This window comes from Canis aureus, chromosome 15 (genome assembly GCF_053574225.1).
Source record: "Canis aureus isolate CA01 chromosome 15, VMU_Caureus_v.1.0, whole genome shotgun sequence".
Lineage (NCBI taxonomy): Eukaryota > Metazoa > Chordata > Mammalia > Carnivora > Canidae > Canis > Canis aureus.
Genome location: NC_135625.1, coordinates 58723872 through 58749498, shown reverse-complemented (window position 1 = coordinate 58749498; position 25627 = coordinate 58723872). Strand labels below are relative to the sequence as shown.

Below are 25627 nucleotides of genomic sequence, written 5' to 3'. Positions count from 1 at the left end.
ATGCTGTCTCTCTCTCTCTCTCTCTCTCATAAATAAATAATAAAGTGTAAAAAAAATAAAAGGGAGGGAGACCTCCGTGATAGAGAGGTTGTTTTATGCTCGAGGAGGACAATAGATCAACTGCTTTGAAAAGCTCTACCAGGGTCAGTTGGTTGCTTATGCTACACATCCTTCTTTTACATTTTCTAGGACCTTCCCATCAGTAGTAAATGACCTTTGTCCCTTAAAATGTACATAATATAAAAAGGTCTCTGCTGGAGTAGCTTTGGTTCATCAGGTTACAATTCAATTCACCCTGCATGATTTGCATGAGTTGGGCTGCTGTGACATCATCGCTACTCACTGTAGCAAGTGGCTCACACCACACCTTCACTGAGAGCCCCTGCATGGTAGCAAATGTTTCTGTTATTTCAGTAGGGTTATATACTGGATTCAAATTAACTTGCATAAAACACATTTTTTAAAAAGATTTTATTTATTTATTTATTTATTTATTTATTTATTTATTTGAGACAGAGAGGTGGGGGGGGAGACACAGGCAGAGGGAGAAGCAGGCTCCATGCAGGGAGCCCGATGTGGGACTCGATCTTGGGACTCCAGGATCATGCCCTGGGCCGAAGGCAGGCACCAAACCAGCAGCCAACCAGGGATCCCCCAAAACACACTTTTAAGTATGAAGGAAAGTTTCTAAGTACCAGTAAGGTGTTACTGCCACGTGCTTAGTTAATGTCCATCATCTGATGGTACGTAAATAATCTTGCAAACTATATACGTTTTTTCATAATAATTCTTACCCTTTTTCTTCTTCTGATTATTTCTAGGAATTTACTTCACAAAGGATGCCATCTATTCCCATAAAGATCAGCAGGATGATACCAAAAACATGGTTATGTTTGTAGCTCGAGTCCTGGTTGGAGATTTTACTCAAGGATATAGGGAAAGCCTAAACCCTCCTCCACCACCGTATGACAGCTATGTGGATGTAAGGTTGAATCCTTCCATTTTTGTCATCTACGAGAAAGATCAGATTTACCCACAATACGTGATTGAATATACTGAACCAGAGAAAGCCTGTGTGATTAGTTAGAAATGATGAATACAGTGTCATAAAGGAGGCCATCACCATTCTGTTCACTTACAGAGCCAGATTGCCCCAATAGTACACTTTTACATTTCTCATTTAGTTATCAACTGCTTTAGATCAGTGGTTCCCAAAGTTTGCTACCCATTTGAATCATGTGGGAGGCTAAGAATTCCAGTGTTCAGATTGCACCCTGTGCCAACTGAACCACTGTTTCCGGTATGAGAGCTGGGCAGTGTTAATCTTTGAATTGCAAGGATTCGAATGTGTCATAAAGTTTGGGAATCACCGTCTTAGATAGAACTGGGAAAAGTCGGATTTCTAAAACATCTTTAACTGCAACAAGTTTCTCTCCCAGCTACTTATTCTTCGTTTACTGTATGGCATGGTTTTGTCTTGGTTTAATTGAAAGAAAATTAATTTGGGCAATTTGAGAGAAATCTAAAAATTGCCTATGTAAGTAAGCACATTAGACCGTCCCACCTTGGATAGAAGATTATGGAAAGCTGGGGGTGGGGGTGGGGTTTAGAAAAATGCTGGGGGAAGGGAGAAGAAAAGATCATTTAAATGCCACTACAAAAAAAGAAAACAAAACATAATAAATGCCATTACAGGTATAACTGTACTGTACCTTCGAGATAAGACTGAGTTGGGGCACACATTTCTTTATCTCTACGTTTACTTAGGGGGCTCCATCCAGGTTGATTGCCCAGAATGCAATAAAAAGAGCCGCAAAGTGTGGCTCAGAGAAAAGCGACCCACTGGAGTTAATTGCCCATTTGGGTTCTTTATATAATTATGGCAAAGTAGACATGTATATCCTAATATATGATTATAGAGAAGGTTTTTAGGTTCAACTTTAATGAAAGCGTCTGTATTTTGGGAGGTCTGAGTTGCAGTAACCAGATTCACAGAAGCGTGACTGATAAACCTGAGTGCTATTGTAGTCGTTCGCTGTAGCAAATGAGGCTCACCAAGGAATTGGGAGCAAGCCATCCCCACTGAAGGATGGGCTCCTTAAGGAGTCGAGATTTGTTTCCTGGTGAGCACGGAATCAGAACAAAGAGAATAATGCCTCAAACAGGTCTTGCACCTGCAAAGGGGCTTTTTTCTAAATATAACGGATTGTACAGCATTGTAGTACAATCAGTTTTCAAAGCAGTTGAGGTTCCTGGACCAAGAGTTCTTTCCTTATCATGAAGCAGGTTTTTCCTTCCAGTTTTCCTTTTCAGCATTCACCAGTTTCCTGTTATGGCTCCTGCCAGCAGACATGTTATAAAAGTTACTTAGCATTGGAGTTGATTTTATATCAGATTGTAGATCAGTTCAACATCTCCACCAGCAACAAATGTATAGAGATTTTTTAAGGCAGAGTTATTTTCTGGGAGGCTTGTCACAAATAGTTACTCTCATTCACTTTATTTATTTTTTTTAAATGGTGGTATGCTTTGGAGTTTTGATTTCTTGATCTCGGTTCTCATGTGTTCAGAGATGCAATTTGTCCAACTCTGGTTGTCCATGAGACATCTCTAGTTGGATATTTCATAGATGCCTCTAAAGCAACATGTCCCGAATGGAATTCTCAATCAGCCTCCTTCAAACGAATCATTTTCTCCCCTAGTATTGTTTCCAGAAGTCATCATTGACTTCTTCCTCTCCTTCCCCCAAGCTTGGGGGAAGTCCAGTTTTTCAGATATTTCTTTGTCCCCTTCTGAGGTGTTCTTTACTTAGCAGTAAGAATGGTCGTATTTTAACATTTTTTATATAACAATCTTTAAAAACACAAATCTGATCATGCCTTTAGAATAAAGTTCAAAATCATTATTACAGCCCCACATGATTTCACCCTTCCCTGCCCTCTATTATTTATTTTCTTCCACCCAAGCCACTCTTGGCTAGTTTACTTGCAGTTCTTTAGTACTCCTTTTCCCTAGCTCAGTGGTTCTCAATGAGTAAGCCTGCCTTTTTTTTTTTTTTTTTTTTGGACAAATACATTGTAACATCTGTTTTATTATCCTCAAAGTGCAATCCAATTGTAATATACTCTACGTACATATAATTTTGGAAGTAAATTTAAAATGAATCAAAATTAACATGAACATAAAAGGAAAACAAAAGGTACGTTACTTGGGCACGACCCTATTAGAAGACCTAATTAAGTAGTCAGATATTTACACCTACCTATAATGAGCAAATTTACAAGAAGGTAGATCAAACCTGATTTTATACATAGTATGGGAAAATGAAAAAGCAGGGATAGGAGTGGACCTTAGAATAAAAACTAGTGATGCATAACTTATTACATATGATAGTACTTATAAGAGAAATATCGAAATAGCCTTAATTGAAATAAAGATACTATGCAAGAAAATCTACAGATTGTCGAAATGGAGAAAATGAGGAAATATTCTATTTTTTGCAGACGAACTGTAGGTCATACAAGAATGTCTAGCGAGACATTCAAAATTCGTGTAGGGTGCAGAATAGTTTCTTATCATGGGGAACTGTCCAGTATATTGCAAAATGTTCCGCATACTTGGCTCTCATATACAAAGTGCCGATAGCACCCTTTCCTCCCCCCAGTTATAGGGCGATTGCAAACCCCATCAGATCTATTCACCCTTTCCAGAGCAGTAACATTTTGTCACATCCCCTTTGTTGGCCTGAGAGGACTCCTAGGTGATACAACCTACCTATACACGTGAATTTCTTTACAAACCCATTTAACACACCGACTCAATTATAATGGAGAAACAGAAGGAAAGAATTTTTTTATATATATTTTTTTACATTGGAGTTTGATTTGCCAGCATATAGTATAACAGCCAGTGCTCATCCCATCAAGTACCCCCCCCCAAGTGCCCGTCACCCAGTCACCCATCCCCACCTGCCTCCCCTTCTATTACCCCTTGTTCGTTTCCAGAGTTAGGAGTCTCTCATGTTTTGTCACCCTCTCTAATTTTTCCCACTCATTTTCTCTCCTTTCCCCTATAATCCCTTTCACTATTTTTTATATTCCCCGTATGAATGAAACCATATAATGATTGTCTTTCTCCGATTGACTTACTTCACTCAACATAATACCCTCCAGTTCCATCCACGTGGAAGCAAATGGGTATTCGTCATTTTGAATGGCTGAGTAATATTCCACTGTATGTATAGACCACATATTCTTTATCCATTCATCAGGAAAAAAATTTGTAATGAAAATGAATTTCAGTGTGTAAATGCTTAGGCATGACTATGCTCTACGACATCATGTAATAGACATTTACTCCTACTTTCAGTGAATAGGTTTGAATTTCAGAGTCATTCAGAGGCTACTTCTTATAAAGAAGTACAGGAAAATGAAAGGTGAGAGGTAGGGGTGACACTAGGATGAAAATCAGTGTTAGGGTAAGTCATAACATACTGAGAAGGTATGTGGTTAGGAAAAGAGCAAAATTAACTGGTAGAAGGATAACAGATGGTCTAAGACGAGAAAGTGAATGATACTCTCTGGCGAGCTGCAAGTCCTTCATAAATGTCTAGAAGGACATTAAAAAGGCGAATAGAGTACAGAATAATTCTTCGTTTTGTGGGACTAACCCATCCAATACAGGTCATCCGTTCTCCCTGGCTGCATCTACTCAATGGTAGTAATCGTTCCCACTGATTATGAAGCCAATAACCCATCCATTTCCAAAATACCGCAGTGAGAACCACTGACTTAGTTATATGTCTAGCATCCTCAGATTAGTTTACTTTTACCTTCGTAAGGAGTCCTTCTGTAGAATAGATTCGATGCTTGCTTCCCAAACACCCAATCTTTAAAAAACTTTGTGCCTTCCTTTGTTCACTTTTTGGCATCTGTCCAACTTGTTGTCTGCTTTCTGCATAAGAATGTAAGCTCCTTGAGGGCTGAGTCAACAGCCTTGTTCACTGTGCCATACCTGATACTTAGTTGAGTGTTTGATACGTTGGATATATTTTGTCGAATAAAGTAAGCTCAACTATTTACATTTCAGGGGTTGAGCTGTATTTCTTCTTCTTCAAGTGTAATTCAAGACTCTCCAATAAAGAGAAACATTAATTTTGCCTTGCTGCCTGAATTGACTTTTTATTTCTAGGTATCTCCAAAAAGATAATCAGCTGCAGACACTAATTTATTCAATGGGGGGTTAGAGGATGTGGTTTTTCCTTCTGGCTTTTTCATTCCAGGACTTGCTGACCAAGGAGCTGTCAATACACTGCCAGGGAGAGGCAGGGTAATGGTGATGGAGGAACCCGTGGTTGGTCGGCACATCTTTGGCCTAGGGGCTTAGAGAAAGAGAGGCTGGCAACTGTGATTATACCTTTCCCTTTGGCCCCAGGCATGGCAACAAGGCCTGGCTGAAACACAAAAGTTAAAAATATCAATGGGTATTGGCAAAATTGTCCTACCAGTGGAGTGACTTCATAAAAGCCTGTGCCAGACAAGTGTGCCTGGAGGGGTCAGCAGTTTCTTTGAGAACTAGCTTCAGAATCTGAGTTGGAGGACATATCAGAACTTACAAGGAACTGCCTGAATCCTAAAAACTCAACTCCTAAAATACCACTCCAACCTCAACCTTCTGTGTTTCTCTTTTCCATGCTCTTGTGAATCTTCTTGTCCTCTTCACCCATTTCCTGACGTCTCCCTTTGCTCCCTGAAACCCTACATTCCCCAGTAGTCTGCTCTGGGATCTTCTCCCAATCCCCCCATCCCGACCCCTTAACACGCTTCCCCATGAAGCTCATTTATTCCCATACTTTAGTTACGACACACTGTTGATTCCAGAATCTGTACCTCTGCTAAGGGCTCAAATAACTTGCCCAAAGTTTCATGGCTAATGAGGAACAGAACCAGCATTCTGAACCCCTGGAGTCTAGCTCTAGAACCTATAGATTAACCATACTGCTAGGCTTCCTCTCTAGGGAACAGTCGCTACCCCTTCCCTCTGACTTCCCACACTCCCATTAACTCCTGCACAGACTCCTGGTCCCGCCTCCTCACTTCCCAGAGGGAGAGACTTGTTCTGGCTCACAGCCTACCTCCCCACTCAAGTCCCCCATCTTTCCTTCAAACATTCGTTGTGGAAAGCCCAGCCAACACTCCTAGTCTCAGAGGTGTCTGTAACTCTTGTCTCCAACATCTTTATCTTTACTTCTAGGCATCCATATCCATTGCCCTACTGCTGGGAAAATTGCTGTAGAACCACTCTTTCTGAAATTGCAAATTAATATATACTACCTCTACTGAGCCCTTTAGCTCTCTTGCTCTCACATTTCCTGTATCTACTTTCTCACACACATGCAGCCCCTTCTGGTCTTCACTTCCTTCCTGACTTTACCCCGGAGCCCATGAGGCCCCTGACCGCTCCTTCAGTTAATACTTTCAATCCCCTGGAATCCCTGGACTTAATGTCCCATTCGTTTGCCAAACCTAGCAGAAGGTTCATCAAATTCTGTTTCTATGAACATGGAGTACTTTCTCATCTTTTTTTTTTTTTTTTCTTAACACTGAGTACTTTTAGAATTAGCAGAGCTGTTTTGGTGAATACCACTCCACATGCCTGGTGTTCAACTTTGGCAAAGCCCTCTGTACCGCCCACCTGTCCTCCTGGTGCACATTCCCCCATCCCCTCAGGACAGCTGTGTTAAACCTCCACCAACCTCCTCACAGGACTCCCCACCCATTCTCAGTCTTGTCTTATACTTAACAACACAAATGGCTATTGGACCTTTCTACTTCATCTTAAAACTTGTCTTTCCATGTACTTATCCTTGCTTCTCTTCCTCTTGCCTAAATGGAAGAGGTATTTCTCCTTCTGCCTGAGATGAATTCTTCCAGGGTCCTGTCCTCTCCCACTGCCTTAGGAAAATCACCTGCTGCATTATCATTCTTCTCAGCCAAATTTTCAACTTTCCCTTCTTACTGGCTCTGTTCACTTGTAGAACTATGCTTGCCCCTCCTATAATAAAACAGTGCTCTCAACCTTACGTCTTTCTCTAATCATTTTATCACCACCTTACCTTTTATGATAACTCATCTTAAAAAGCTGGACTTTCCCATTTTTTACCCCTCTTAGCCTACAGCAATCTGCCCTTTCTCATTATACCTCTGAAATAAACTCACCTAGTTTATCAACACCTTTTTTTTTTTTTTTTAATTTTTATTTATTTATGATAGTCACAGAGAGAGAGAGAGGCAGAGACACAGGCAGAGGGAGAAGCAGGCTCCATGCACCGGGAGCCTGATGTGGGATTCGATCCCGGGTCTCCAGGATCGCGCCCTGGGCCAAAGGCAGGCGCCAAACCGCTGCGCCACCCAGGGATCCCTATCAACACCTTTGTAAGGCAACTTCCTGCAGCATTTTGTAATGCTGAAGATCTTGAAACTTCCCCTCTGTGCATCCCTGAGTGACTCATTTTTCTCTCTCATCTCTTTATTGGTTTATATGTTAGGCTGGCTTCCCTCAGAAGCAGGTAGAGGATTGAAGGCAAGCAGTTGATTTGGGAGATGAGCCCAAGAAACACCAGTGGAGAAGTAGGGAGGTAAGACAGGGAAAGGAAGGCACTATAGAGGGGGCACCTGGGTGGCTCAGTGGTCGAGCATCTGCCTTCAGCTCAGGTCTTGATCAAGTCCTGGGATTGAGACCCACATCGGGCTTCCTGCAGGGAGCCTACTTCTCCCTGTGCCAGTGTCTCTGCGTCTCTCATGAGTAAATAAATAAAATCTTTTTTTTCCTTTTTTTTTTAAAGGAAGGCATTTTAACAAGCAAGTTAGAGCTGTGGGCAACTGAAGCTCGATGCCACTGAAGAACCTCAGGGAGACTAAGGAATATACATACACCTTGAAGTCATTCTATCTGAGGAATAATAATGCCTTGGGATATTTATCCACTAACTAGGAGAAAAAACTTCCTTTTTTCTCTTAGGTTCAGGAGTGCAAATTAACTGACAACAGATTAACAGGACAAAACCCCTCAAAGTTTATCACAGCCATCTGGAAACAAAGTGACTCCCTAAATGGTTAAAGATGGAGGTCTGCATACTTAATTAATAGGGGAGAGGAAGGGAGAGAAAAGGCTTCTGTGCTAAGGACAAATAAATGGGTTTCTGGAGGAACATACAAGATACGGAAGTTTGTGATAATGTTTATGCAGGTGCCAGTGATCTCCGTTTTATTTATTTTTTTTTTCTTCATGGCCATAAGACTTCTCCAGAGAGGATCTATGACAACCTCAGTTCCAGAACTCTCTGCTTTTCATGAAATAAGGGAGGGAAGCTCCAAGAAGGCTTCTTTCTACATCTGTTGAATCTCAACGGTCTTTAGTTTAAAATAATCTTCATACCAACTCAGGGGGGTCTGAGTGGGCCCCACACCACTATTGCCCTAACATCACTCATCAGGGACTCTTCCTGGAGTGTCAATGCCTTGGTTAATTCCACCCTCCCTCAATTGCTGGCAAGCTTGCTCCTTCGAGGAGAGAGAGTCCAGGTGCAAATGCCAAGTGTCACAAGACATGGATGAGGCATTAAGAGCTACTTCCAGTTTCCTTCTGATTTTTCTCTTCCCTTTGCCTTTCTTGTTGCCATTCCTCAAGGTTCTCTTCTCCCACATTTGCTTTACACATGCTCCATTTTGCTGGATGATCAACCCTCACTGCCTCAATGATCTAATAATCTGACGTCACTCAAATCTATATTCCTCCCATCTTTTGTCAGCTCTACATCTCTAAATATAACTGCCTACTGAGCGTCTTCCCTTGGATCGTCCTCTGCAAACTTAACACAATAAAAGCTGGGATTATAGTCCTTCAAGTTCTCTTCTGTTATTCCATGTCTTGCTTTTTCTAGAAATCTATTCTTCCCATGGCTGCCAGGGATATTTCTAAAACACCTCTGCTAAGTATGGCCAGGCACTGTTTTTTCAGATTCGAGGATAGAACAATGAACAAGACAAACCTCATTCCTGCTTTCACGTGCTTGAGTTCTACAAATACAGAAATAAAAAAGGAGAAAAACTATGGGTGGTAAGTTCCATGCAGAGACTGGGGAACTACTTCTGATTGGGAGGTCCAGAAAGGTCTTGCTGAAGAGAAGACATCGAAGCTCAGAGGTGAAAGGGAGACATCCAGAGCAGGGAGAAACATTCTGGGCCACTCTGGGCTGAAATTCCATCAGTGGCTTCCCCAGGTCTTCAGTGTGTAAATCCAAGCTTCTAATCCTGGCGGAGAAGATCATCTGGCACCTGGCCAATCAGTTGCCTTCCTCTTTAGCTTCTTTACATGACATCAACTCACTTGATCCTCACAACCACCCTGTAAGGTAGCTGTTTGATTTCTTCCACTGGGTCTCCTGTGTCTTTGTACTGTCCTTTCATTAGCAGTGGCTCAAGCGCCCTGGATGGAATGAGCAGGGGGTGGGGGACAGAAAGGCCCGCTGCTTAGTAAACAGGTCTAGTAAACAAGTGTGGTCCAACAGGAATAAAGTGTGAGCCCTACAGGTAATTTCACATTTTCTCATAGGTACACTAGAAAAGTAAAGAAACAGATGAAATTGTAAGAACATTTTATTTAAACAGCATCAACCGAGCATGATTAATGAAGCTATTTTTTTTTTTAAGATTTTTATTTATTTATTCAAGAGAGAGACACACAAGGAGGCAGAGACGCAGGCAGAGGGAGAAGCAGGCTCCCCCAGGGGAGCCCCGTGCGGGACTCGATCCCGGGACCCCGGGGTCACGCCCGGAGCCGGAGGAAGGCAGGCGCTCAACGGCTCAGCCGCCCAGGCGCCCCGATCGAAGTTATTAACGAGATCTTTCCCATCCCAGATCTGCGAGATGCAGGCATCACATCTCGGGTGGAACTGGTCAGCATTCCAAGGCCTCCCACCACCAACTCCCTGGAGCCCAGCCTGCCCCTTCGCCCTGCTTCCCCGTGTGACCTTTCCGTCCTACGTCCTACGGGCACCCCGATTCTCTCAGTTGCCGCCCGCCCGCCGACTTCCCCACTGGCCCAGCAAGCCCCTCCCGGCGGGGGTGCTCGGGGAGATCGTGCGCATGGGCCCCCCCACCGCAGGCTCCGGGCGCCCCCCTCCCCTCCCCGACCCCCACTCCCACTTCCCCCCGCGGCGCCCCCTCCCCCTCCCGCACTCTCCCTCCCCGCTCCCCTCTCCCCGGCCTGGCCCGCAGCGCCCCCCTCCTCCCACTCACCTCGCGGCGCCCCTCCCCCCTCCGTTTCCCCGCCTCCTCCCCTCCCCTCCCCCCATGGCGCCCCCACCCCTTCCCCCGCTCCCCCTCCCTCCCGGCGCCCCTCCCCCTCCCCCTCCCCCTCCCCGCTCCTCCCCGCGGCGCCCGGGAGCCGGGGCCCGGATCGGGGACGTGGCTGGGAGGAGTCTGGCGGCCCCGGGCTCCGGGCGGGCCGCGCCATGGCGGAGCCCACGGTGTGCTCCTTCCTCACCAAGGTGCTGTGCGCCAACGGCGGCCGCATGTTGCTGCAGGACCTGCGCGGCCACGTGGAGCTGTCCGAGGCCAGGCTGCGGGACGTGCTGCGCCAGGCCGGGCCCGAGCGCTTCCTGCTGCAGGAGGTGCAGGAGACGGAGGGCCCCCGCGCCGAGGCCCAGGCCCAGGCCCAGGCCCAGGCCCAGGCGGAGGGCGCCCCGGGCGGCGCGGGGGGCGCGGGGGGCGCGGGGGGCGCGGGGGGCGCGGGCGGCGGGCCGCGCGCCTGGCGGGTGGTGGCCGTGTCCTCCGCGCGCCTCTGCGCCCGCTACCAGCGCGGCGACTGCCAGGCCTGCGACCAGCTGCACCTCTGCCGCCGCCACATGCTGGGCAAGTGCCCGAACCGCGACTGCTGGTGAGGCGGGGCGGCGGCGTCCCCCGGGCCTGGGGGAGGGAGCGCTGGCTCGGGGCCGCACCCCTCCACCCGCGCCGCCCCCAGGGCAGAGGGCGAGCCCCGCAGGGTCCCCGGGAGCCCCCCTCCTCCCCCAGCCTCCAGCGCCGGGCAGAGGGAGGCCCACAGTCGGGTCAGCCCGGATGCAACTGCCCCTCCTAACTAGGGCCCTCGAAGTCCAGCCCTGCCCGCGGGGCCGTCCGCAGCCCGGCCGGAAAGCCGGCATTGGGACTCGGCGGGCCCGGGGGGGGGGGGGGTGCGGGGGGGGCTGTGAGGTCCGTGGCCCCTTCAGGGAGCCCCTCGCCTTTCCGCGGCTCCTCAGAGTTTTACCGGAGTGAGTCCGTGCGGCTCCAGGCTTAGAAAGCCCATCTAGAGGGACCCCGGGAGCTGGGGGACTTGGGGAGGCGTTTTTAAGATTTTATTTATTCATGAGAACACACACACACACACACACACACACACACACACACACACACACAGAGGCAGACACAGGCTCCGTGCAGGGAGCCCGACGCGGGACTCGATCCCGGGGCTCCAGGATCAACGCCCTGGGCTGAAGGCGGCGCTAAACCGCTGCGCCACCCGGGCTGCGGGCTGCCCTGGGGGAGGCGTTTTAAGGCTGCTTCCTGCTCTGGCCTTCCTTGGTTTACCCAACAGCAGAAGGGGGGGGGTCTCCCCCGACGTGGGCGGTGCCTGGGGTGGGGAAGGCGAGCATAGGCCCCCGCAGAGCAACCTGCGGCTTTAAAGCATCCTGATTGAAGGGGAAAATGACCTTGGGAGGAGAGTTGCTTCAATTCCCCTCCCTCGGCATCAGTGCCTCCTAGTAGGCTGCAGTATCTATAGGTTCATGGGAAATTGTTCAGCTTCACGAGTTACAAGCGACCCCAGGCGAGGCATTCGGCGGACTGGCCCCTTCTTCACCCGGGCCTCTGATCCAGAGCTCTGCGTTCTCCTAGGTCCACCTGCACCCTTTCCCATGACATCCACACACCTGTCAACATGCAAGTACTGAAAAACCATGGGCTTTTTGGCCTCAATGAGGCCCAGCTACGGATCCTGCTTTTACAGAATGACCCGTGCCTTTTACCAGAGGTGAGTTACCAAGAATTCACCCTCATGTTGTCTGCAAGATGGAAGAAGTCAGGGGAGAACATCAAAAGTCTGCTTAAAGAGGGCAGCAGGTGTATGCGTGAAGGTAATGGTGCGGTGCTGACCTTTATGGAGTCTTTGTGATTTTACCAAGCTCTGATACACAGGGAGTGATGAACGTGTGTGCTAAAGAAATGATGATAATTCCTATTAGTTTTTGGTTGTTTACTGAAAGCTAAGCCATTCATATAACTTCATTAATAACCTGTCCCCATGTTGGAAAGGGAGGTGGGCAGGGGGTTAGGGTGACTGGGTCATGGACACTGACGGGGGCACTTGGAGGGATGAGCACTGCGTGTTCTGCTATATGTTCGCAAATTGAACTACAATAAAAAAAAAAATAACGTCCCCATTTTACAGATGAGGAAACTGAGGCTCAGATATATTAACTTGGCCAAGGTCACATAGTACATGGCAGATTTGAATCTAAATCTGTCTGTGAAGCCTGTGTTTTGTTACTTGCCTGCTTATGCTTTTGCCTATTTTTCTATTGAGGCATTTGTCTTTTTCTATTAATTTATAAGATGTCTTTAAGGATACCAGTCCCTTTTGTGGTTACATTTGTTGTAAGTATTTTCCTCTATTTACTTTCTTGGGGCTTTCGATATTAATTTTAATTGCTTTGAAATGATTTGGTTGCAAATGCTTAACATGTGCCTATTAGAACTGCTATCATGGTGAAATTAGCATGTTTGTATCTGTTTAGCTATAAGTGAAGAATTTTTTTTTAAGATTTATTTATTTTAGAGAGAGAGCATGGGGGTGGGGACAGGCGGGGTTGCAGATGGAGAGGGAGAGAATCTCAGATGGACTCTGCTGAGTGCAGAGCCCAACACGAGGCTCAATCTCATGACCCTGAGGTCAGGACCTAAGCCCAAACCAAGAGTTGAATGTTCAACCAACTGAGCCACCCAGGTGCCCCTCCACAAAGAATTCTTAAAAACAAAAGAGTTGGAATCCAAAAATAAAATATTACAAGAGCCCACCCGTTGAAAGTAGAATTTTCTACTCTGGCACAATGATGCCATCATAGACACTCAAGTTGCCATAAGAGGAGTAGGAAGAAAGGAGGATGTTGGGAAAATAGAGGGTAGTTTGTGACTCTAGTCCTCTGTTAATGCTAAGGTATTTTAGGCTTTGGAAGGGAAGGGACTCACAAGATATGAGCTGGAGCCTTTGTGATTAGCCCTCAAGGCAGCAGAATCGGTATGCAAAAGATAGTGCTGGTGTCAGCCTTAAGAGCCAAGAGGTTTATTCTTCACATCCGTCTCTTTTCTAATTTCTTTGGGCTTTGAAGCTGGGCTTGGTCAGGCATGGTTATAAGGCAGATACATTCCAACCATGTTGCCAAAAAGACTCCAAGCAACAGCTGGAGCAAGTTATTGGCAAGAAGGGAGAGGGGAAGGGCAGCAACTGGGTCCAGTCCTTCCTCTCTCAGAGAGAAGGGGCAGTGATGCTCTAGTTACCTTTTAGTTTTTTTATGATCTTGTTTGACTTATGGAAGTTTAATGTTGTTACGTTGTTAACTTATTGAACCCTTTTCTTTATGACTTCTACCTACTGTCCTGGGTCCAGCCTCACTGTGTCATATCAGACTACTGCAGTGTTTCATGAGCAGCCAGTGGGGTTGGCTGCATCTATGCCAGCAGCCCACCCCTGGTCCTATCACCCAGGACTGGAGGTGTGTATTATGTGGCACACAGCACGGCCACTTAGGTAGCAGGGATGATGGACAAACAGTGAATGAGGCAGGAATGATGCTTCATATATGTTTTATACATATGTTGTATAAAAATGCCCCATGACCCTTTACCATCACTCTCCTAAAGACACAATACATAGGGATGCCTGGGTGGCTAGGCAGTTGAGCGTCTGCCTTTGGCTCAGGGCGTGATCCCGGAGTGTCAGGATCGAGTCCCACAACGGGCTTCCTGCATGGAGCCTGCTTCTTCCTCTGCCTATGTCTCTGCCTCTCTCTGTCTCTCATGAATAAATAAAATCTTAAAAAAAAAAAAAGACACAATACATAATACAAATAAACCACTTAATAAAAAGATAATAGGAACAAATATTGTGATCTTGTAATTTATAATGAGAAATATAATATATTTGGTCTTCATCCCCATTACTGGCAAAGAGGTCCTAAAACCCTTGGAATTTCCTAAATGATGAGAGCTGTAAAGGTGTCTGTTAACACCTTTATAAAGGTGATTTTTGGAAAGCCCCTAGGTAACCTGAGGATGGGAGCTGGTTGTCAGGAGAACCAATCTTGTGATTAGACAATGGTAACTTTTACCCCTCTGCCACCTACTCTCCACCTCCTGGGAGGGCAGAGGGGCTAGAGATTGAGTTCACTCACCAGCGGCCAACTGATTGAATCGATTGTACCTATGTTATGAAGTCTCCATAAAAACCCCAAAGGACAGGGCAGCCTGGGTGGCTCAGGGGTTTAGCGCCACCTTTAGCCCAGGGCGTGATCCTGGAGACTTGGGATCGAGTCCCACGTCAGGCTCCCTGCATGGAGCCTGCTTCTCCCTCTGCCTGTGTCTCTGCCTCACTCTGTGTATCTCTCATGAATAAATACATAAATAAATAAATAATTAATTAAATAAATAAATCTTAAAAAATAAAAAACCAAAGGACAGACTTTCAGATAGCTTCCAGGTTGAGCGTGTGGAGGTGCTGGGAGAGTGGGAACCCAGGAGAGAGCATGGAAGCTCCACATGGGACACCTGGTTGTTGTCTGCGGAGAATTACTTGGTGGTGTTGAAAGAAACACACATTGGAAATATGTACAATGTTGAGGGGACCGCGTGGCCTAATGGATAAGGCATCTGACTTCGGAAATATGTACAATGTGATGCTTATACATTTGAAAATTTCAATGAAATGGACACATTTCTAGAAAAAAAAAAGTATAACTCATCAGAACTGATTCAAGGGGACGCCTGGGTGGCTCAGCAGTTGAAGCCTTCCACTCAGGGTGTGATCCCAGGGTCCTGGATAGAATTCCACATCAGCCTCTCTATGGGAACCTGTTTCTCCCTCTGCCTGTGTCTCTGCCTCTTTCTCTCTGTGTCTCTCATGAATAAATAAATAAAATCTTAAAAAGAAAAGAAAGAGGGGATCCTTGGGTGGCTCAGCAGTTTAGCACCTGCCTTCGGCTCAGGGAGTGATCCTGGAGTCCCAGGATCAAGTCCCACATCGGGCTCCCTGCATGGAACCTGCTTCTCTGCCTGTGTCTCTGCCTCTCCCTCTCTCTTTCTCTGTGACTCTCATGAATAAATAAATAAAATATTAAAAAGAAAGAAGAAAGAAAGAAAGAAAGAAAGAAAGAAAGAAAGAAAGAAAGAAAAAAAGAAAGAAAAAACTGATTCAAGAAAGAATAGAAATCCAGAATAGTCTTTATTTTTGAGTGACAAAAGCATTAAACAGGAAAATTTTATAACATCATAAAACTAGAGTACTAGTCATGGGGAGGAGAGGAAAAAATAGAACACAATGAACTTAGGGAGACAAACCATAAGAGAAAAAAACTGGAGGTACGAGGGTCACTGGAGGGAAGGGGGTGGGGGGATGGGGTAACTGGGTGGTGGACATGAAGGAGACCATGTGATGTAATGAGCACTGGGTGATACATAAGACTGATAAATTGCTGAACTCTACCTTTGAAACCAGTAATACGTTGTATGTTAATTAATTTAATTTAAATAAAAAATATTTGCAAATGTGGGAGGGGGGAATAGAGAACTACTTTTTATTTTTTATTTTTTTAATTTAAACTCAATTTGCCAACATATATAACACCCAGTGCTCAACCCATTAAGTGCCTTTCTTAGTGCCCGTCACCCAGTCACCCCATCCCCTCCACCCAGAGAGCTACTTTTTAATGGATACAGTTTCAGTGTGGAATGATGAAAAAGTTCTAGAGAAGAATAGTGATGGTTGAACAACAGTGTGTATGTACTTAATGCTTCTGAATTGCACACTCAAATGTAAAATGGCTAAATGGTAAATTTTATGTTTATATATATATTTTGCTACAATAAAAAAGTTAAAAAATTTTAGAAATCTTCTATAAGAAAATATTGGGCTCATATAGTTTGTTGAGCTCTATCAAATCTTAAAGAATAGATTATTTTGATTGGGGAACTAGGTCTAGGATCTCTTTTTCTTAATTTCCTACACATTCTTAAACCAGGATCATACTGTTCAATTAAAGTAGTTTGTATTTTAATATATAATGGTACAAGTCATTGTGCCAATTACACATCTTTTTCAAAAATTATTTCTCGTGGTCCCTGGGTGGCTCACACTGGTTAAGCGTCTGCCTTCAGTTGGGGTCATGATCCCATGATCCCATGATCCCTGGGATCGAGCCCAGCATCAGGCTCCCTGCTCAGTGAGAAGACTGCCTCTCCACTCCCTGCTGTCTCTGTCAAATAAATAAAATATTTAAATAAAAAAATTATTTCTTGGAGCACCTGGTTGGCGCAGTGGGTAGAGCAAGCAACTCCTGGTCTTGGGGTTATGAGTTTGAGCCCCATGCGATGTATAGAGATTACTCAAAAATAAAAACTTAAAAAAATTTTTTTTCTACAATTGCCTTAAAAAACAGTGAAAACAAATGTGTTAAGTGTTGCTTTATTTCTGGACCAGGTCTGTTTACTGTACAACAAAGGTGAAGCACTCTATGGCTACTGCAACCTCAAGGACAAATGCAACAAGTTCCATGTGTGCAAATCCTTCGTCAGAGGGGAGTGCAGACTTCCGAAATGCAAACGGTCCCATCAACTCACTCATGCTTCAGCCCTGACACTGCTGCAGGACCAAGGACTGAATATTCCAAGTGTCATTAATTTTCAGATCATCTCCACCTACAAGCACATGAAGTTGCACAAGATGCTTGAAAATCAAGGTGAGCGGGTACCTGGGTAGCTCAGTCAGTTAAGCGTCTGCCTTTGGCTTGGGTCATGATCCCAGGGTCCTGGGACCAAGATCCACACCAAGGCTCCTTGCTCAGTGGGAAGCCTGAGTCTCCCTCTCGAGACCTCTGCTCCTCCCCCTGCTTGTGCTCTTTCTATGTCAAATAAATAAATAACATCATTTAAAAGAAAGAAACAGAAAGAAAGAAGGAAAAAAAAAGAAAGAGAGAAAAGAAAAGAGAAAAGAAAAGAGAAAAGAAAAGAAAAGGGCAGCCCGGGTGGCTCAGCGGTTTAGCGCCTGCCTTCATCCCAGAGCGTGACCCTGGAGACCCCGGATCGAGTCCCACGTCCGGCTCCCTGTATGGAGCCTGCTTCTCATTCCACCTGTGCCTCGGCTTCTCTCTCTGTCTCCTCTCTGTATATTCTCATGAATCAGCTTCTTCTTCTTCCTTCTTTTCTTTTCTTTTTTTTTAATTTTATTATTTATTCATGAGAATAATAAATTGTGGTTCTAACCAAAGAAGGGAAGGGATAGAGTTTATTTTCAGTGCTATCAGCTACTTTGTGGCCCCTAGCTTAGCAAACCCTTGGATAGATGCCATTAGCTGATAGCACTGAAAATAAATAAAAGGGGTGTCTCAGGAAAGCTCATCTTTTTCCTCTTCCTTTTAGATAATTCAGCTTCTTCTGCTGAGTATGCACAGGGCCTTGAGAAACAAGGAGTACATGTAGCTGGCGCTGCAGAAGCCAGTCCTCTGGCGTCTGTCCCTGCTCAGTCAGCCAAGAAGCCACACACAGGTAAACCGTAAAGAATGTCCGTGAAATATGAAGCTCATCCAATTGGAAGATCTGAAAACAAAGCTTCTGTTGAGCTTGATTTGTAAGTTCATTCATTTAATCACTTTTCAATAATGGTCATAGCACTACCTACCTCACAAGTTGTTGTAAAAATTAAAGAAGACGGAGAAGGGGAAAACATCAGGTTGGAAGGATAACACGGGATGGGTGGTTGGGGACGTGGTTGGACACCGAGCCGGTGGCGAGGGGAGAACGTGAGTGTGGCTGGGGGTCAGTCCAGGGCAAACTCTGAAGATGGCACAGTCTGCCTGTAGTTCCTGGCAGCTTCCCCCAGGCTGGCGGGAGTTCTGACACGAGCAGGGTTCTGCTGACTTGCTCTGTGACCCAGCTGGGGTATTCCTTTGCCTAGCCCGTTGGTGCTAAACGATAACATCTTTTGATTTGCATTTCCTTAAATATATGCAAATGAATGTTTTTCTGTGTGCGTGCTTTCTGTTTGTCTTTTTCTGTGTGCGGTTTGTGCCTGCCCTTCAAATCCTGGGGCCTCCTCTGTGTGATGTGGGATGGCCTTTAAATAGGTTCCTTAATTTTCATAAAAGGATACCAGTTGTACCGTGCTCATGTGATATCCAGCTCTCGTGGATCCATCCTCTGGATCCATCCTCAGCCAGCACCACAGAGTTTCTAACTTTTGCGTGCTCACCAAAGATTTCTACCTCACTGTGTCTACTCTGCATTTCTTACTCAGTTTTTCACCAAAGCCCCATTGCTCTAGTATTGTTCATCCATTCCTCATCCATTCCTCAAAGTCGTCTCCATTCTTTCTGTGGATCGAGAGGGACCCTCAGAAACCTATATACCTTGCCCATTTCAGGTTTCCTCTCCCTGTCCCCAACACGTGGCTTCCTTCATCCAGTTACACTTAGATGTTTGGTTCTTTGTTTTCATCAGAGTCCCACAGAGAAGCAGTGTGATGAAATCTTTTTCTGTGTTTGCTGTTGTGATATCCCCAAATGTTGGTGTGTAAAGTGTTGTGTTTTTTGTTTTGTTTTTTTTTTAATTTTAACTTTGCTGCAAGAGCACAACATTTGGGAAAGAGGGACAAGGTAGTGAGTTTTTCATAAAGCTGAATTACTTTAGTTTAGAACAATGTTTTATCATGAAACACTGTCTTTTCTACTGGGGGAGGTGTGCAAAAATATCCTTTTTTTTTTTTTTTTAAATATCCTTTTCAAAGTGAGAAATCGCTGTGTTTTCTCCTAATGGACAGTAAGAGCCCTGCAGCTTCAATGAATCTTTTCACTTTGTTTGTCCAAAGTGGTTGTCTATCTGAAAACCCTTATGTTCTGCATAACTTGTTTTCTTTTTCCTTGTTCTCATATCTCCTGGTGCTAATTTTTTTAAGAATTATTTTTACATTTTATTATTATTATTTTCATTTTATCCTTTTACTATGTGTATTTTTGCTATAAGCCATCTTTAATTCTTAACAGAAGCAATGTAGGGTATAAATGTATATCCTATACATGAAGAGACTTGGTGGACTTTTTCAGTATTGTGTCTTTGAGATATGCTTATATACACATAAAAAATGACTCTCTGTAATCTTTGTTACAATATTTTATTCAATTCTATAATATTCCAAATAAAGCTTAGTTCCGTTAGTATTCATTCTGTAAAAATATTTTATATAATCCTACTTGACCCTCATTTTCATCTCATTATACAGCTGTGGGAAAGTTATCACATTAAAATTGGGGATGAATTTTCTTTGGTCATCTATCAAGGCTTCTGAGGTGAAGCGGCACATCGATAGGCTCCACAGATCCAGCATATCCTAAGTTAAATGATTAACTTTCCTACAGACTCATTTTGCCTTTGGTTTCTTTATTTTGGTGTGTTACCACCTACTGACTTAAACCAAAGCCCTGCAAATTGCCACATACTCTTCTTTCGCCGGTTCCTGATGTCAAACTGGTGACCCAATGTTGGAGATTAATTTCCCTTCTAACATCTCAAATTTTGATCCTTTTCTGCCTCTTTCTTTACATCCCTGACACACTGCCCTCTTTCTAACCCTCAGCACCTCTTGCATTATTGCACAGATGGTGGATTCAGCGGCTTCCTAGTCGTGTCTCATGAGAGTATTTTTATAGCAGGTGCTAGGTGGCCCCCTGCTCTCCTTCAGTGACGACAGTCCCATTAAAAAAATATTTAAAAAAAAAAAATCTTTTTTTATAAAATAGGCTTTTACGGATTTCATTGATCTCCTTAGCCCCTCCCTTCCATCCTGTGCCTGGCCAATCTTTTGAAATGCAGACATAATCACATTGCTTTGTTTTGCCATAATTTCATTGGTCCCCATTATGCAACGTAGGAGTCATAAACTCAGATGCCTTCTTAGATGAGAAAGGTGAGCTAAGTGGATGATGTGAGCTGGATATAAGAGAAATGGGGGGAAAGAGGAAGTGTCCTAGCAAGTTGTCCCACCAGCTACTTAAATCGGTAGCTCTGGGGGTCCCTCCTGCCTCTTGTGCCCATGTGGGGATGTGGGCCCATTTTGTCATGGTGTCCAATCAGTTGAAAGAAGCTCGATCCAGATTTTATGATACATTTTCAGATTTTGAAATACTGGCTTAGATTGAGTTTTAGAAATGCAGAACAATAGTGTATGTACTGAACTACTTGCAATTTTTGGAATGTGCTGTTTTATTTTATGACTCTCTGTGTTTATAAATGACGTTCCCATTAAGTGCCACTCTCTCCCTCTTCCTGCCTCAAAATCTGGCAAAATCAGATTCTTTAAAATGCTACATTAGTCTTTTCTGACCCCACAAAAGGCGGTTCACTTAGCATTCTCAAAGTTCTAGCATAGCACTTACTTTGCCCTGCTTTCTACTTTTCTTCCCTAACTTTGAGCAAAAGCAAAACCATTATTTCTTCTTTTGGACACTTTTTTTTGCCATATAATGAATCAAACTGTGTTGTGAATCTATCAGTACCATATTGGTCTTTATTGTTCTTTTTTCTCCCCACATAATATATTTTTCATTTTCAAGAAGTCTTTTTCCTTTAAGGAATATGTTATTTAAGGTAAATATTTTTTTGGTGCTTCAATTTGAATCATCTAGGGCTAAAATTAATTGTTTAAGACTTATGATACTAATCTTTCTGTCAAAAAATTAAGGCTCTTCATTGCTAATGGGTTCCTTGGTTTCTTTCATTATAAATTTGTTCTTTATATATATATAAATATATATGTATATTCCTCATTACATTGATCTTTTTTTCTTAGCTAAAGACATCTGTATTGCTACTCAGTATGGGAATCTCTAGAATGCTATTGGTTTTTAAAATATTTGACTTTTTTAAAATGAAAAAAAAAATAAAATATTTGACTTTTGTTGAATTATCTTTGTTCTAACAATGTTAGATGGCCTTTTTCCTTCTAAATATAAAATCATGGCTACAAAAAGATTTGTCTTATGTATTTGTTTTGTGTTAAATAAAATTGTGGCTAGAAAATATATTTTTTGATATTTTGTCATTAAATATGAAGTTAATTATTGTTTTTAAAAAATGTTCTCTATTTAATACAGGAAATTACATTTATTGTTTGTTAGAAGCTTTTAGTAAGAATTGGTATCTTTTGTATAATCACATAATTTTTATCATTTAAATCAATATGATTATATTACTGGCGTTACTATATTAACACATTCTTAAATTTTGAGTAACTACTTGATTATGGCATATGCTCTTTCAATGTATTGCTTTTCCCTATTTGGTTATTTTTATTATAATTATGCATCTATACATTCATAAATAAAATTCATTTATATTTTATATGTGTATGTAGTCATTTCCTTTTTATTTTTATTTTTATTTTTATTTTATTTTTTAAAAAAAATTTTTTTTTAAGTTTTATTTATTTATGATAGTCACAGAGAGAGAGAGAGAGGCAAAGACACAGACAGAGGGAGAAGCAGGCTCCATGCACCGGGAGCCTGACGTGGGATTCGATCCTGGGTCTCCAGGATCGCGCCCTAGGCCAAAGGCAGGCGCCAAACCGCTGCGCCACCAAGGGGTCCCTCCTTTTTATTTTTATTGCTATATGCTCAAAGTATACATTTTATTCTAAGTGCTGTTTTGAGTTCTGCAGATGGATTTATAATGTCATTTTTTAACAATTTTTTTCCAGCTTTATTAAGGTATTATTGACATAGAGCATTTTATAAGTTTAAGGCATACTAGGTGAGGATTTCATACATGTATATCATGGTCAAATGATTATTACAATAAATTTAGTGCATCCATCACCTCACATTGATTATTATTTTTATTTATTTTTTATTTTTTAAAAAGATTTGTTTATTTACTTATTTATTCAGAGAGAGAGAGAGAGAGAGAGAGGCAGAGACACAGGCAGAGGAAGAAGCAGGCTCCACGCGGGACTCAATCCCAGGTCTCCAGGATCACACCCCGGGCTGCAGGCAGCGCTAAACCGCTGTGCCACCAGGGCTGCCCTGATTATTATTTTTAAAGTAATATATTACTGTATTCTTGAATTTCTCTATTCTTATGTAAGAAAATTTTTCTAAAACATTTTTTGGAAAATACGATGACATATCATTATGGAAATTGAGGAGTCTACAGGAATTGTATTCAGAAGGAAGTAGTAATCCCCATAATACCGTTGTATAGTACTTTTCTGAGTTCTTTAGATAGACTACCTTGCTTAGTCATCAAAACAGAGGTGAGTTAAATCAGTACTGCCCTGACCTAGGCAAGAGGGGACCCTGCCTTGGGCCTCTGCTTTAGAAGGCTTTCTCTGCTCATGATTTATGCCAGTCAAGCCCCAGGGAAATGCTTCATGTCTCTTACTCCTACATCCTCAATGCAAAACATGATTGCTTCTGAACACTGGGCAGATCTGTGGGTTGAACCACTGTCATCATTGGAAACAGATAGACTTTTGGACTTTGTGGGGGGTTTCTGTGGTAGAAACATTTGGGTAAGCAAAAACAAATTCACTTGTCTAGGCCTGCCTTTCCAAGAGTTTGGACATGATAGATTTTTACTAAATAAAATGTCTTTCCCAGTAGTTTCTGGTGTCCATTTTCCCTCCTTTTTTGTCTTCTAGTTGGTAGCTCTGAGGGTACCTGCAAATTGTATAGTATTTGCTACAGGTACACATGACAGCGGGGGACCATTTTTGCACTATGAAACAACTCCTATTACTCTTCAATATTTATATAAGCCATTTTCCATGTAACATGTGAAAGGCAGGATTTAGTTCCTCCATTGGCAAGTGTATGCATATCAAATGTGGTACTGGATATATGGTTTTATGTCTTTTCAAAAATATTCTTTTCTTTTTAAGATTTTATTTATTTATTCATGAGAGACACAGAGAGAGAGAGGGAGGCATAAACACAGGCAAAGGGAGAAGCAGGCTCCATGAAGGGAGCCCGACGTGGGACTCAATCCCGGGTATCCAGGATCACGCCCTGGGCTGAAGGTGGCACTGAACCGCTGTGCCACCTGGGCTACCCTCAAAAATATTCTTGATTTAATTAAATTTTCAAAAAATTAAAGGGGGAGTTAGGCTTCAGCTCTGGATGTAGAAAGTCACAAGAACAACCAGATAACCTACAAAATTGTAACTTTCCTCGAGCCCATAAGAGACCGTCATAAATCAAGTTCACTGAAATCCAAAAAATGACAAGGTTCTGAACAGAGAGATGTAACATAAAAATGATTTCAGCTTTGATAGAGCATGGGGGTGAGATGTTCCCCTTACAAACGGGTAGGATGAAATCAGGTATATTTTTAACGAATTCTTACAGGCCAAATATGGGTTAACATGTCAATTTGTGGGCAGCCTGGGTGGCTCAGCAGTTGCGCGCCTACCTTCAGCCCAGGGCATGGTCCCGGAGTCCCGGGATCGAGTCCCACATTGGGCTCCCTGCATGGAGCCTGCTTCTCCCTCTGCCTGTGTCTCTGCCTCTCTGTCTCTCTCTGTGTCTCTCATGATTAAATAAAATATTAAAAAGAAGACCAAACACGTCAATTTGTAAAAATTAATAGTAGAAGAAAACACCAAGAAAGATGCAGGGAAAACTAAAACAAAGAGACTGCGATGATTACTTAGGTAATCTCTCCCCAACACAGAATTTCATAGATGAGATGATCTCTATAGTATAGGAGTGCTTATGAACATAGCAGAAGACAAAATGAAGTTACAATATCCAGTTGAACCAGGGCCTGAGGGTGGATGCTTTCCTGCCCTCCTGGAGGAAAGGTATACTGGAAGACAGGTTGGCAATATCATAAAAGGTCTTAAAAATATGCATGCTCTTAGATAAATAGTTCCAGCTGAGACATTTATCATATGATAATAATAAAAGATGTATAGAGGAATCTACTTACAAAGTTGTGTGTATTTGCTCAGGTCCTGGCAAGAAGCAGATGGTATACTTAAACTGGATAAATGGGGAATTTAATGAAGGACTTTCTATGAAGAGGTGAGCAGGAATAAGAGAAACGGACAAAGGTTGGTGGTGTATCCCAGGCTAGCAGTGATGAGGACACCGTATCACCCTAAGCATGAAGGCATAAGGTAGGGGGGTGAGGTTACAGGAACCCAGGGAGAGTAGCCATGTGAGAGAACCTCCCACCAAATGCATTCAAGGTCTTATGTTCAAGGACACAGCCAACCAGTAGTCTTTTCAGGGTAAGAGCTGGGGGAACAAATACCCTTGCCTTTCTTTTTACCATGATCAGATTTCTTGCAGATGTTCCCCACCCCTATCCCCCACATTTGGACAAATGCACCAGAAGCCAAAGACGGAGGGAGCCTGATGAGGCAGTCTTGCAAGGATCAGGAAAGCAAACAGTATGGTGGAGAAAGGTAGAGGATGAACTGCAGGCTAATAAAAATATCTAGCCCAGGGATCCCTGGGTGGCTCAGCGGTTAAGCGCCTGCCTTCAGCCCAGAGCGTGATCCTGGAGACCCAGGATCAAATCCCACGTCGGGCTCACTGCATGGAGCCTGCTTCTCCCTCTGCCTGTGTCTCCTCTGCCTCTCTCTCTCTCTCTCCCTCTCTCATGAATAAATAAAATCTTTAAAAAAAAAAAAAAAACTAGCTCAGGGATGCCCAGGTGGCTCAGTGGTTGGGCGTCTGTCTTTGGTTCAGGGCATGATCCTGGAGTTCCCGGATCGAATCCTGCATTGGGCTCCCTGCGTGGAGCCTGCTTCTCTCTCTGCCTGTGTCTCTGCCTCTCTCTGTGTGTGTCTCTCATGAATGAATAAATAAAATCTTTAAAAAATATATATATCTAGCCCAATGTCTGAATGCAGCACTACTTATAAAGGAAATCACCTAGTTGTCCAGCATTAGGGAATTTGCTGAACAACTTATGGATAGGTCTATATCTTGGAATGGCACCATGAAAAATGATGTTTTGAGAGTATTATTAAAGTGAAAAGTGTTTGTAATATATTGGTAAATGCAATGAAATTTTATGTACAGTCCGATCCCAACTTTTTATCAGCATTATATGTGGGTATGTATGTGTACGCATTTATGCATTTAAAGTATCTGAAGAGGTAACTGGGTGATGGGCATAAAGGAGGGCATGTGATGTGATGGGAACTGGGTGTTATACTATATGTTGGCAAATTGAATTTAAATTAAAAAAATGCCTGGAAGAACATAGAGTCTAATGCCAACAATGCTGCTTTTGGGGAAGTGAGATTACAGATAATGTTACTATTC

General features: G+C 43.3%; 2 protein-coding genes and 1 long non-coding RNA gene across 6 annotated transcripts in view; 2 read left to right on the top strand and 1 right to left on the bottom strand.

Annotated features, from left to right (window-relative positions):
- ZC3HAV1 (zinc finger CCCH-type containing, antiviral 1) overlaps positions 1-1838 on the top strand; it is a 60616-nt gene extending 58778 nt beyond the window's left edge. For both annotated transcript variants that reach the window (XM_077850089.1, XM_077850090.1), the window contains one exon: positions 822-1838. In XM_077850089.1, coding sequence (XP_077706215.1) covers positions 822-1087 — 266 coding nt within the window. In that variant the 3' untranslated portion in view covers positions 1088-1838. The remainder of the gene's footprint in view (positions 1-821) is intronic.
- Positions 1839-2502: 664 nt separating this feature from the next.
- On the bottom strand, positions 2503-10741 carry LOC144284924 (uncharacterized). Its single transcript, XR_013353319.1, has 3 exons — positions 10546-10741; positions 7430-9617; positions 2503-7232 (listed from the first exon to the last, which is right to left on the bottom strand). It is a non-coding gene; the product is annotated as an uncharacterized LOC144284924 (long non-coding RNA).
- Positions 10433-24932, top strand: ZC3HAV1L (ZC3HAV1 like). 3 transcript variants are annotated; one of them, XR_013353318.1, is made up of 5 exons: positions 10433-10938; positions 11931-12066; positions 16783-17041; positions 17721-17928; positions 24301-24932. XR_013353318.1 is itself a non-coding variant. In XM_077850095.1 (4 exons), exons 1-4 carry the CDS (start codon positions 10514-10516, stop codon positions 17855-17857), a joined length of 957 nt encoding a protein of 318 aa, XP_077706221.1. In that variant the 5' UTR covers positions 10433-10513; the 3' UTR covers positions 17858-21692. The 3 variants fall into 3 exon arrangements, 1 of the variants encoding a protein (XP_077706221.1); XR_013353317.1 differs by lacking the exon at positions 24301-24932 and adding an exon at positions 19576-21692; XM_077850095.1 differs by lacking the exon at positions 24301-24932 and having other exon boundaries at positions 17721-21692.
- Positions 24933-25627: the final 695 nt, after the last annotated feature.